A 12,044-nucleotide genomic window follows, 5' to 3' on the forward strand; every position below is an offset into this window, starting at 1 on the left:
GCTCTGTTGAATTCCTCGGTCATATTGTGGAGGACAGATGCAGTCCAAGATTAAAGCCACCCTTGACTGGCCCAGACCGACTACCCGCAAACAGCTCCAGGGGTACCTAGGCTTTGCAAATTATTATCGCCGTTTCATTCGGAACTATACAGGCATGAAAATGGGTCAGGGGTTAAAAAGGTGAGAAAGGTGTGGAGGAAATATGTTCCGGTGTTCTGCCAAAATGTCCGCCGTCGGCAAAACGTCCTACATGTGGCGAATTTGACCATTTTAATTTTTCACATAAGGCTTAATATTCGAGTTAACGGGGGTTTAATTAGTTGAAGGAGTTGATTTCAACCACCATTGACTCGCGCTAGCTTAGCCACTCCGGAGCCCTGATACTAACAAATAACTGTCAAACTGCACAGAATTTGTTCAAATCATTTCCAACGACTAATTAAACCCCGGCTAACTCAAAGATTAAGCCTAATGTAAAAAATTCTGAACTTCCCCTTTAAAATAAAGACCATTGAATATGGCCCTTAAAATGTTGTCTATAAAAGTTTTAGAGCAATAAAACAAACAACACAAATGAAGAAAATGAACAGGAATCCTTCAAAGTATTTCATAATGGGTCCAAATTATTTTTCGAACAGATCATGTGACTATAGAACCTTAGAGACAGCCGTTTGCATTGCTTAGCCAAAACTACAGCTGAGGAGGCAAGATGGATATTTAGAATATCTTTAAACCTAAGCTTTCAAAACCCTCAACAACAACTGAGCTTGAACCGAGGATTGAGCACGAGCAGTATCAAAAAGTCCTGGCTGTCGTGTTACCTGTTGTGCTGTAATTCCAAGTGGTGCTTGAATTGGATGCTTATAGCGGTGGACAGTCTTTTTGAGCCAGCGCAAAGTTTGCAGCGCACGGAGATATTTTTGTTATCTTTACTGGACAAAAATGTGAAGTAATGGCTGTGTTTCCAGTGTGCAAATGCAGCCGTTTGTAGTATATCTCCTGCCTATTTCATTGCATCCTGGCGAGGTAGCAAGGCTATGTTGTTTTGGCCGCAAACTCCCAGCGCTCACGCATCCTGGTAATACACGTGACCCTTTTTGTTCCATCCCCGATTAAAAAATGTGACATGTGATGTCACTCCCATGACTACAGTATTCTTCATTCTACACACATTATGGGGCAATAACAAAATAGTAACGCACAGGCATCAAGGAAAGTAATTTTACTCAGATTACTGATTTAGAAAAATGAACGCGTTAGATTGTTCTTTACTGAAAGAAAGTAATCAGATTAGTTACGCATTACGATACCGCGTTATTGACAACACTGCTTTTATATTACCGTTAAATACACAAGCTTGACGCTACCTTAACGGGAGCTATTTTTTCACCAGACGCTCCGGCAGTGTTCAACGCAAGCTGCAACGAACGGCAGTAACTTTGTCATACCACAAAATATGAAAACGAAAACCATTACTCACTAAATTCAATATGCTGGCAAATGCATTCATCTAAAAACAATTGGGAGTGATACTTTACCTCCTCCAGCGAATGTGAATTTGTGCTTAGTACAAGATCATCTGTCGCAATTAGCGATCTTTGACGCTCTTTTTTTTTTCCTCCCCGCATACAAACTTGTTTCTCTCTCAGCGGCTGTGATTAACCTCAATGAAGTTGCTGTCCTAGCTAAGCCTTGCCTATCATTCGTCTTTGTAAGTTTTTAGTAACTTTGTGTATTGAATTTGAAAGGAAAATATGTGTTTTGTTTTTGACGAACTTTTTCATGAAGCTAAACTGTTGAAGCTACTCACATGTGGAAAAATACGAGTGTACAACGTTTTAAATGTATTCATTTGGTATATTTCAGTTACCACGATTTGAGAGATCAATAAATTGAAGAATTTACGCCTTGCGATTGGAGTGCTTGTTTTTGGGTTTGCTGGAATAGCGTCACTGACACACGCAGCATCAAACAGGGGAAGGGGTAAGCGCTGCCGTGCCAAGCTAATTCTGGCTGCATTTTCGACACATGAAAAATAACGAATACGTACTACTGTATGACGGAAAATTTTAGTGGTTTTGTAACCGCGACGTTTTCATAGCATGGTAATCCGTGAAGGTAACTGGCACATGCCTACAAACGACCCCCCCCCCCTAAAAAATTTTTTCTCCTCGGATCTACACGATTCACGTAGGTCATCCTTTTTGACTTCAAAACGGCGAATTTCGCCGAAAGGTGAGAGATTTTCATGCCTGACTATAGCTGCTTAGTATAGCACCATTTAGCCGCTCCCCTCACTTCCCCTCTACGTCCCTATGCCTGGTCGCCGGCAGCCGACGGCGCTTTTCCAGTTCTCTAGAAACATTTCACTACTGTACCGGTCCTTCTCCATCCTGACCCCTCCAGGCCATTTATAGTGGAAGTCGACGCTTACATAGGTATTGGAGCTGTCTTGTCCCAACGTTCTGTGGAGGACCAGAAGCTACACCCCTGTGCCTTCTCCTGCCGGTTACAGCCGGCGAAGGTGTATTATACTTGCTGTGGTAGCCGCTTTCGAAGAGTGGCGCCACTGGCTAGAGGGAGCCAAGGGACCCATTGTTGTCTGGTCAGATCACAGGAATCTGACCTTCACCCGGGCCGCCAAACGCCTCAACTCCCACCAGGCACAGTTCCTGGACAGGTTCAATTACACTCTTACCTACCAACCTGGTTCCAGCAATACCAAGGCTGATGCCCTGTCACGTCTCCATGCACCCGAGGAGTCCTCTGCCGAGCCAACGCCCATCGTTCCTGCTTCCCGGATTGTAGGGGTGGTGACCCTGGACATTGAAGCCAAGGTCGAATGGGCCCAACAGGCTGAGCCCTGGCAACTGTCCCCCCAACCGGCTTTTCGTACCTGACTTGATGCGATCCCGGGTGCTTCTGTGGGGCCATTCCAGTCGGTTTGCCTGCCATGCCTGATACCAACGTACCTTCACCTTCCTGAGCCGGAGGTTTTGGTGGCCGACCCTGAGGGCGGATGTCCGGGAGTTCGTCGCTGCCTGCGACACCTGCTCCAGAGCCAAGGCATCTCATCAGCCACCAGCTGGCCTTCTGTGTCCTCTTCCGGTGCCCAATCGCCCTTGGTCTCACATTGCTGTGGACTCTGTGTCAGGTTTTCCTTCTTCCCAGGGCAATACCATTATTCTCATTGTGGTGGATCGATTTTCAAAGGCGGTGCATCTGGTGGCGCTGCCAAAACTCCCTACCTCTGCTGAGATGGCTGAACTCCTTACCCAGCATCTGTTCCGGCTCCATGGGTTTCCCTGCGACATTGTTTTCGACCGGGGGCCCCAATTCACGTCTCAGGTCTGGCGTTCCTTCTGTAAAGGTATTGGTGACGCTGTTAGCCTTTCCTCTGGGTATCACCCTCAAACTAACGGACAGGCTGAACGCACGAACCCAGAGCCTGGAGTCAGCCCTCCGCTGTGTGTCTGCTCTTCACCCAACCTCCTGGAGCAAGGATCTGCCATGGGTGGAATATTCGCTCAATGCCCTGACCTGTTTCGCCACTGGCAGGTCTTCGTTTGATGCCTCTCTGGGATATCAACCCCCTTTGTTCTCAGTCCAGCGGTGTTGCCAACGGGTGTGGGGGGAGGTCCGCTCCGCCCTACTACGTGCGAACGTGCGCTCCTGCCGTGGGGCCAACCGTCGCCGTACCCCTGCACCAGTATACCAGACCGGACAAGAGGTCTACCTCTCCTCCGCCGACCTGCTGCACCAAGTGTCATCAAAGAAGTTAGCTCCAAGATATAATAGGGTACAATTTACAGTGTTCTGAGTTCCACCGCTGTTCGCCTCAAGCTCCCTGCCGCCATGAAGCACATGCATCTGGTGTTCCACGTCTCTAAGATCAAGCCTGTCTCTTGGAGCCCTCTCATGCCCTCTGCCACAGCTCCTCCGCCGCCTCAGATGGTTGACGGGCATCCCCAATGGAAGGTCCAGCGTCTACTGAAGGTTTTCAGTACCTGGCAGACTGGGAGGGTTACGGGCCGGAGGAACGTTGCTGGATCTTGAAGCAGCTCATCAGGTGTCCCTCTCTCCTTCGAGACTTACCCCACCCTGATGCCGCTGGTCAGTCGCCAAGAGGCGCCCCTCGGAGGGGGGGTACTGTTACGACTGACACCTCATCACATTCTCCCCACTGACTCTGCTCTGCACACCTGTCACCAATCACCACATCTGCCTCCACTATAAGAGACCGGTCTGCACATTTGAAGCCAGAGCTTCACTTCACCACGCATGGTAAAAGTACAGGCCACCATTTTGCTCACCTTATGACTCATTTGCGCTCATTTTCTCAACAGCAATACCAAGCCAACCCAGCCTTCCAGCACATTCAAGAAAATTGCAGAGCCGCCACTTCTCACAAACTTTCCTTTGTTTAATAAACACATCTTGGACTTTGGATTTCTGACTTCCCTTTGCTGTGCTTTTGGGTCACACCATCTAGCCACCGTAACAAAAGGCAAAGAAAGAAATTGCCATTGTTTTTCCCGTGTTTTTCAGTGACAAAAAGTAAAAGTCAAAGACAAATATTACCATTGTCCATCCATCCATCATCTACTGCTTTATCCGGGGTCAGGTGGCGGTGGCAGCAGCTTTAGAACGGAAGCCCAGACTTCGCTCTCCCCAGGCCACTTCAACCAGCTCCTCCAGCGGGATCCCAAGGCGTTCCCAGGCCAGCTGAAGGACATACTCTCGCTGGCGTGTCCTGGGTCAACCCCGGGGCCTCCCGCCGGTGGGACATGCCCGGAACACCTCTCCAGGGAGGCATCCAGGGGACATTTGAACCAGAATGTAGACAGACTGGTAAATCGAGAGCTTCGCCTTTTGGCTGAGCTTCTAATTCACCAGTACGGACCGCTGCAGAGTCCGCATCACTGCAGACGCTGCACTGATCCAACAGTCAATCCTCCACTGCCTCACACCCTTACTCGTAAACAAGACCCCAAGATACTTAAACTCCTCCACTTGTGATTCCTTAATTGTGACGTTGCCTCTTCGAGTGTGCTCAAAGTGTGTATTCTATTCTCCAAATGCACCCTTAATTAGTTAGCTCCATTGGCTCCTTTTATGAAAAAAACTAGTTTAATTTCAGGTACATGTCGACTTACTGTCAATAGAATCCCTTGCTGCAACTACAGAAGGGCTATATAGGACTAACTATGGATAGTAAGACATTGTAAAATAATGGAAGTTTGCCATGACAAACCTTGTCAAAATCTTCGTCAGACTTCACCAACTCGATAGGACTACATCTGATGCTATATGCTGCTACAAAAGAACGATTTTAAAAAGACCCGTTTTTTATCCAGCACTCAGAGGACTGATTGCCCATCCCATCCCATTACAAAAGAAAAGAGTAAGGCTTGTCCTGTGTGTTTTGACTTTGTTTTGATTTTAAAAAGACGGTATTCCACAGTGTGCTAAAAATAAGCTGCAATGCTAGGGCAAGTGCTGTCAGCCATTAGCCATGTCAGATCATCAGATGCCATTGCGTGGTTTTTAGGAGGACTTGGTCCACTTCAAGCTGAGAAAGCAAGGTTAAGTGATTTCAGTTTTTTTTCTGAGTAAATGTCGTGAAGGTCGACTGCCTCAGAGAACATGAGTGGGACTTGTGGTGTTTGGCTCCCCCGAGTGACTGGCGTGCTGATGTGTTTATTTGGTTGATGAAGATTTTTGATCAATCAAATATTTCTGTGTAATGTCTCTCTATATAAATATCCCATATAAAGAAATGAACTCCTGCAGTTTATACAAAGGTGTGGCGTACATGTGGATTTTTTTTCTCAGATTTTGTGAATTTTGGGCAGTGCAGCTTACAGTCAGGTGCACCCTATAGTCCGAAAATTAGGGTAAATTCAGCATTTGGACCTTATTCAAAATTGAAAACATTTTATGGCAGTAATGGTGGAAAGCTACCTTAGGAGGGAGGGAAATGTCTGTTCGTGCTCCACATAGTAAATGTTTCCTGACAGTGTTAGTATCTGCTGCCAAAATGGCCAAAAAGATGACAGGTAAGGGGATTCTTGAGGTGTTTGGGTCAGCTCCTCGATCCAGTAATAGATTCAGTGTGGTCAAACGAACACGGTGCCTAGTAAAACAATCAATGCAATAAATCGATATGAATAAAAGGAGTGGGAAAGCAGGACGAGAAACGAAAAATGGAAGCATCATACTCAAATTTCATTGCAGCCATTTTGCGAACAGTCTCCTCAGTATCACCAGAATTCTGCTGAAACCAAGCATGGCTCAACGCATCGGCTGCTTCCTGCAGTAGACTCTCAGTGACATGGATGTTGTAGTTGTACATGCAGCACCCAGAGTCAAAAGCGTGTCCTGCATTGACATTTTTGTTGGTGTCCTGCTGCAAAGAGTTGCATCAATAAAATGCAGTAAGTATAACGAGCTGATTCAAATGGATTGGATTTTGAAGGGATAGTTTTTTTGCGGTCTGTACCTTTGCAGGTTTGGATAAATATTCCTTCCACTTCACGCTGCCCAATACAATATGACCCTCTTTCACTTCAACTGAGCGTTCTGAAAGCAGGACCTTGTCCTCAGTCCCACTGTCGTCTCTCCCTTCAGCCTCATAAAACTCCCTTGTCTTATCACCACCTTCTAACTTGCCATCTTCTCTTCTGTTCCTTGCTTTTCCTTTTATTCTCTTACTGCAACTAGAGCCTTTGCTTGGCTCCGCCTGCCTAATTTGATGAGACATAGTAGGAGATGTCATCTGGAAATAAAGCCATTGAAAAAACGATTAGACCACAGGGTTTCCCCTACATAAACAAGATTGTGGCGTACCATCACACCAAAATAAAAGCTGCCACGCCTTGCAAATGAGATGTTTTTTTTATTTTATTTTATTTTTTTAAGGCCGTTTCAAACTAGCGGCAGCCTAGTGTGAAGGGTTCAGGGGCAACCTATTCATTGTGTATTGTAATGTTTGTAACTATGCTTAAGAGACAATCGGACTGGGGAGCTGATACGTAGTAGGGAAGCGAGTAGAAAAAATGGGGGAACGGGCGAGATAGTGGAGATAGCGGTCGCCTGTTGCGTCAGCCTGCTGTTATTTTGTTATTGTTTTACTTTATTATTGTTGCCAAAATAAAGTGGGTAAGCCAATACTGACTCCTCTCCTTCTTCCTTATATTTGGAGCATTACAGTAGTTTGGATCGGACTTTTCGACAAAAGTGAGCGGTGGACGGCCGTCTTGGACTGAAGGCCAAGTCTGAATGAATTTGCGGCAAGAAGCGGGGCCCAAAATAGAGCCTAGCTCTATTTTCAGAGCGCTGCCGCACTAACGTCAACAACGCATCCGATAGCAGAGGGGCAGGCGTACTGTTATCTGTGCTATCCGGCTGTTACGGCAGACAGATATATGCAATCACGGTTGACGAAACTTTGATATATGCGCTTATTTTTAAGTTTCGCGAGCTCTGAGACACTTGGAAAATGGCTCTCATACCTCTCCTTGCTAAGTTAATGGTACCTCGATGTGCATTTGTGTGGAAATGTAGCTCACGAACAACAAAAAAAACTATTCATCTTCACACCGAAACTAGTAAAACTCTTTACACCGCCTTCTCCTTCAAATGGGTCAGTTAACAGAAGGACTATTATAATTGTGGTAATGTAGTACGTACTAGGGCCAAATAAAAGGAAAAAGAAGGACTACGACGAGGTCTCCAACCCTCGGCTCTAGAGCAGCGTGCTGCTCTTTAGCGCTGCCCTAGTGGCTTCCTGGAGCTTTTTCAAAGATTTTTGAAAAGAGGGGAGAGGAAAATATATTTTTCGTTTAATATGGTTTCTGTAGGAAGGAAAACATGACACAAACATTCTTTCAATTCATTAATATTGTAATGAAGTTAAACTTGAGGTGGCATCATACAACAGAGTAGTCATTTGGTGCGCGTCATTCTCTATAGGATTCACTGCAGGGAAAATAAATATTTAATCATGAAGGCTAATTATGTATTTGTAGCCAACTTAGTCATTTTGATAGTAGGCTGATATAGCTAATATCGATACACACAGCTGACGTTGCTTTCATTGTATGGCTTATACAAGGCTTTTAATTTTTTTCGGTTAACTATGGCTCTTTCACCATTTTGGGTTGCCGACCCCTGGACTACGAGATGTAAGGTCGTACTATTGCTAGGAGAAATTAAAGTAATCAGCTACGCATTTTACATACATGTGCCATAGCTGAGAGCCACAACATTAGCATAGCTAATGAAATATTCCGAATACATGTTTGTTTTGGTTCTTCATGGAAAAAAATGTGGGGAAAAAAATCTCATTTGTCATGATATGACGCAATTTCGCCGTGGCACGACATGGTGAGGCTGTCCGACTCCGATGCAACCCACCACCACAGCTTAAAAAAATCCTAGGGGAATCCCTGGACTAGGCATCTGCCGGTAGGAGATTTTGACAGTACAATAACCTTAAGCAAAAATACCGCAGTTTCACGGTATTGCAAATATAGCTCTAAAATGTGTTATTTTGAGATGTATGGGATAAAAAATATATAAATACTTTATTCCATTGGACAGGATTTTTTTTTAGTTTTTACAACATATTTGCAAATTGGCAACATGAATATAATGTTAAAATAAATAAGATAACAAAAAATAAATAATTGAAATATTTTTTTAAAAAATTTAGATAAATAGAACAGACGAAATTCACAGCTCAAGTTGCTCAACATTACAACAAGAACCCTTGGTAATGTAGAGGTGGACTTAAACAAAATATGATCAAATTGATTTTATGTAAAACATATACCACTACTTCTATTAATATTAATTAGTTGAATATTAATGGAGAGCGAGAGCAAGAGACATAGCACGTGTGTATGACTCGTGTCATTATTTACACATTATACACACATCCACCCTCTCTCAACACAGAAAGTTGCCAGAGAAAAAACACCACAGGCTGGATTATGAAAATGTTATTTTGAACAGATGTTTACAATAGCGTAAGACTTTAAAAAAGTAGGCGAATGGTAGAGAGGAAACTAGTTAGCCGCCTTTGCATGCTAACTGGCAATGTTATCTGCCTTGTTAACAAGCTTAAATTATAGTGTTTGTTTTGCCATCGCTAGACACACTAAACACGCTGGAGTGTTGATAAGAAACATACATGAGAGCGTTTACTTCCCTTAAATCTTGTGTAAAATGACGGATGATGGTCACATAAATGTGAAATCATGTTGGAGGTCCTGCTGTCCTTCCTCCTCTAAGACGCTGGCATCTGTATCTTTTTGGTAGCCGAAGTACTCCCATACTAGCGACTGTCTATTTTGAGGGGGAAAAAAAGCTCAGATGCAGTGTCACTAACAGATAGAGGACAGAGCAGCAACCGGAGGGGAGCGGTGAGCGCTGCCGCTCCATGCCACGGATTTCTCACTGCATTTTTGGGACATTAAAAAATAGCTAATACCGTACTACGGTATGACAGAAAATTTTAGTGGTTTTGAAACCATGACGTTTTCATACCACGGTAAACCTTGAAATCGGTAACCGGTACATGCCTACCCTGGACCACCTTTTTTCTTTTATTTCTCGTTGATTGCAACACCTTGTTGGTACCATGAGTAGAAATCTCATTTTAGGGCGCTTTAACACTATCACTGGTCCGACCAGCGTTGTTTTTCCTCAGATTGTGCGCTTCGTTTTCTAAATGTGAAGGCGCATCCGAACTCTAGTTCAGACCACACAAACGAACTCTTGTCCGCTCAAAAATCGTGGGTCTTGGTCCGTTTTAAGCGCACCCTGCTTCGCTTGTGAATGCAACCGGAAAAGAGTGCGCTTTTGCTACTTTACATGCAGCGCCACAGCTTGGAGCTTTGATGCTCCAGGCTGTGGCGCTACGCTCAGTGCATCCTTGGAAGCGGAAGTACAGCCTGCACACTATTACATAGCATAACAATGGCAAGAGGACACACGATTAAACATGGCTAAATGTTGTTGTGCTGCAATAGGGCAATTACATCTGATACACAGAATCGGGTTCTAATGTGGCAGTTTGTTTTGCATGCTCTTCCTGAACGCACCGTGTGAGAGTTGAGAGAGGTGCAGGATGCTTTCACTTTTTATGTATGTTGTTGTTGTTGGCTTCGCCTAAGGCGAACAATAGCTGTATTATGTTGCACAAGTCCTAAAATAAAGGATTAAAAACCCAATGAAGCTGGCTACTTCCTTGTCGTTGTTACAGTGTTAGGGAAACCAATGCCTGCACCAGACACTCCATTTTTGGTTTGTTTTTTCTCCTTTTTTCCCAGAGGGATGGAGTGGGGGTAGTTCGGTTGGCGCAGTGTGAATGATGAACCTTTTCAACAAGTCACTTGCAAGTGTTGTTGCACGGTAGCTCTTCAACCAGATCTTGGTCCTCTTGGTCTAATGTGAAAGTGCCCTTACTCTCTGGAGGGAAATTTTTTTTTTTGGAGCGTGGGGGGACTGTGTCACCAGAATGCTTTTGAATGAAATTCTTTGTTACACTTAATTTGAAAACTTAAGACCGTCATAATAATTACATCAATATGAATGAATGCTCACGACAGTTGTCATTAAGTGTCATTCTGTAATTTACTTCACTATTGATACAAGTTTACATCTTTTCAAATGTTTTTGGGTTCGGAAGAGGGGTAGGTTTAGAGTGACGCTGGGGGTTAAAATCTGTGTCGGGATTAGGTGACAAGGAAGCAACACGGACCCAAATGCATGATTATTCAGTCACCAAAAACAGCTTTATTGAAGAAGCCAAAGTTCTTCAAGTGTTCCTTTAACGTGGTCCTTGTACCAAAGTTAAAGTGTGCTTTATAATCAGGGGTGCACATAATTTTTTTGCCCAGGTTCTCAGAGGAGGACCTGGAGATGTGACTTGGTCCTCATTGAGCTTGAGAGCCGACCCGCCTGATGAGATAAATTTATGACAAGCTTTACTTAGAGCCAATTAACTTTAATTAATTATATTAACAATTAATTCTTGAATAACATCAACTGGCACAACAAAATTGCCATGACTTTGAAGTGAAATGTAAAGAAATAAATGGTAAATGGTGTTATACTTATATAGCGCTTTTCCACCTTAAAAAGCACCAATTCAAAATAAAGGGCATTATGCAGCTCCCACATTAACTCCAAGCCTTTTTAAAAGTGGGATGTCCTCCTCATAAGACCTCATTGAATGTGCATGTTTAGCTTTGTAAAATGCGAGCAAAAACACGTTTGTCAGTGCATGTCGCTGTTCATTACCTTTATTCCGCCCTATTCCACCACTTGTCCATAGGGCGAGTGGGGTCCTGTTTGACATTGATAGTTTGCTTAATTGCCACATGCTCTGTTTTTTCCGTGCTTTTCAAAGTTTGGATGGCTGAAATTCTTTGACCCTACATAAAATGCGCTGCTCTTATCGGCGACATTGGGATTCTCACGGCACATTTTGTACCGCATTTCCGTGCAAGCATCATTTGCTTCTAGCCATGGCACCTCCTGTAGCCACTTTTCAGCAAAAGTCCTTTTTTTTGGTAGCTCCGGTGACGTCTCTGTCGTCTGTCTGTCTTTTGACGGGGGTGGTGGAACACTGAAGTAATTACTCAGTGTGGCCTGCCTCTTTGACATTTTGAGAAGTTATTTTCTCGTGTCCGCCGCAAATACAGTGGTCAGCCATCGGTACGCAAAAGCGTATGGAAGCCGTTAAGGGCCAGCGCGTTTGTCTACGTCCAGTACGCATGCGCGCATGTGGACCACTTATGTGCACCCCTGTTTATAATCCTTGATGGATTATAAGGCACACTGTCAATTTTGAATTCTAGTTCTGTTCTAGTTCTTACATTTTATGCACTAACGCACTTTATCATTTGGTGTCCCCATAGTTGTACAGTTTCGGCGTAATTTGTACAAGTGAGCACTGATTTTTAAATGTGTACACCATACGTTCAAAATCTGTACGTTTTTCTTGTATTACGTTTTTTTTCTCCGTTCTGACT

At 44.1% G+C, this 12,044-nt stretch overlaps 1 protein-coding gene across 12 annotated transcripts in view; it reads right to left on the minus strand.

Moving 5' to 3' along the window:
• LOC130918863 (ankyrin repeat and MYND domain-containing protein 1-like) overlaps nt 1-12,044 on the minus strand; it is a 124,521-nt gene that overhangs the window by 66,975 nt on the left and 45,502 nt on the right. For 10 of the 12 annotated variants that reach the window (XM_057841029.1, XM_057841027.1, XM_057841031.1 and 7 more), the window contains 3 exons: nt 6,503-6,778; nt 6,222-6,409; nt 5,965-6,136 (listed from right to left, as the gene is read on the minus strand). In XM_057841029.1, the coding sequence (XP_057697012.1) occupies nt 5,965-6,136; nt 6,222-6,409; nt 6,503-6,778 (636 nt within the window). The remainder of the gene's footprint in view (nt 1-5,964; nt 6,137-6,221; nt 6,410-6,502; nt 6,779-12,044) is intronic. The other 2 variants (XM_057841024.1, XM_057841019.1) reach the window with 2 other exon arrangements.

The sequence above is a fragment of the Corythoichthys intestinalis genome, chromosome 7, assembly GCF_030265065.1.
Source record: "Corythoichthys intestinalis isolate RoL2023-P3 chromosome 7, ASM3026506v1, whole genome shotgun sequence".
Lineage (NCBI taxonomy): Eukaryota > Metazoa > Chordata > Actinopteri > Syngnathiformes > Syngnathidae > Corythoichthys > Corythoichthys intestinalis.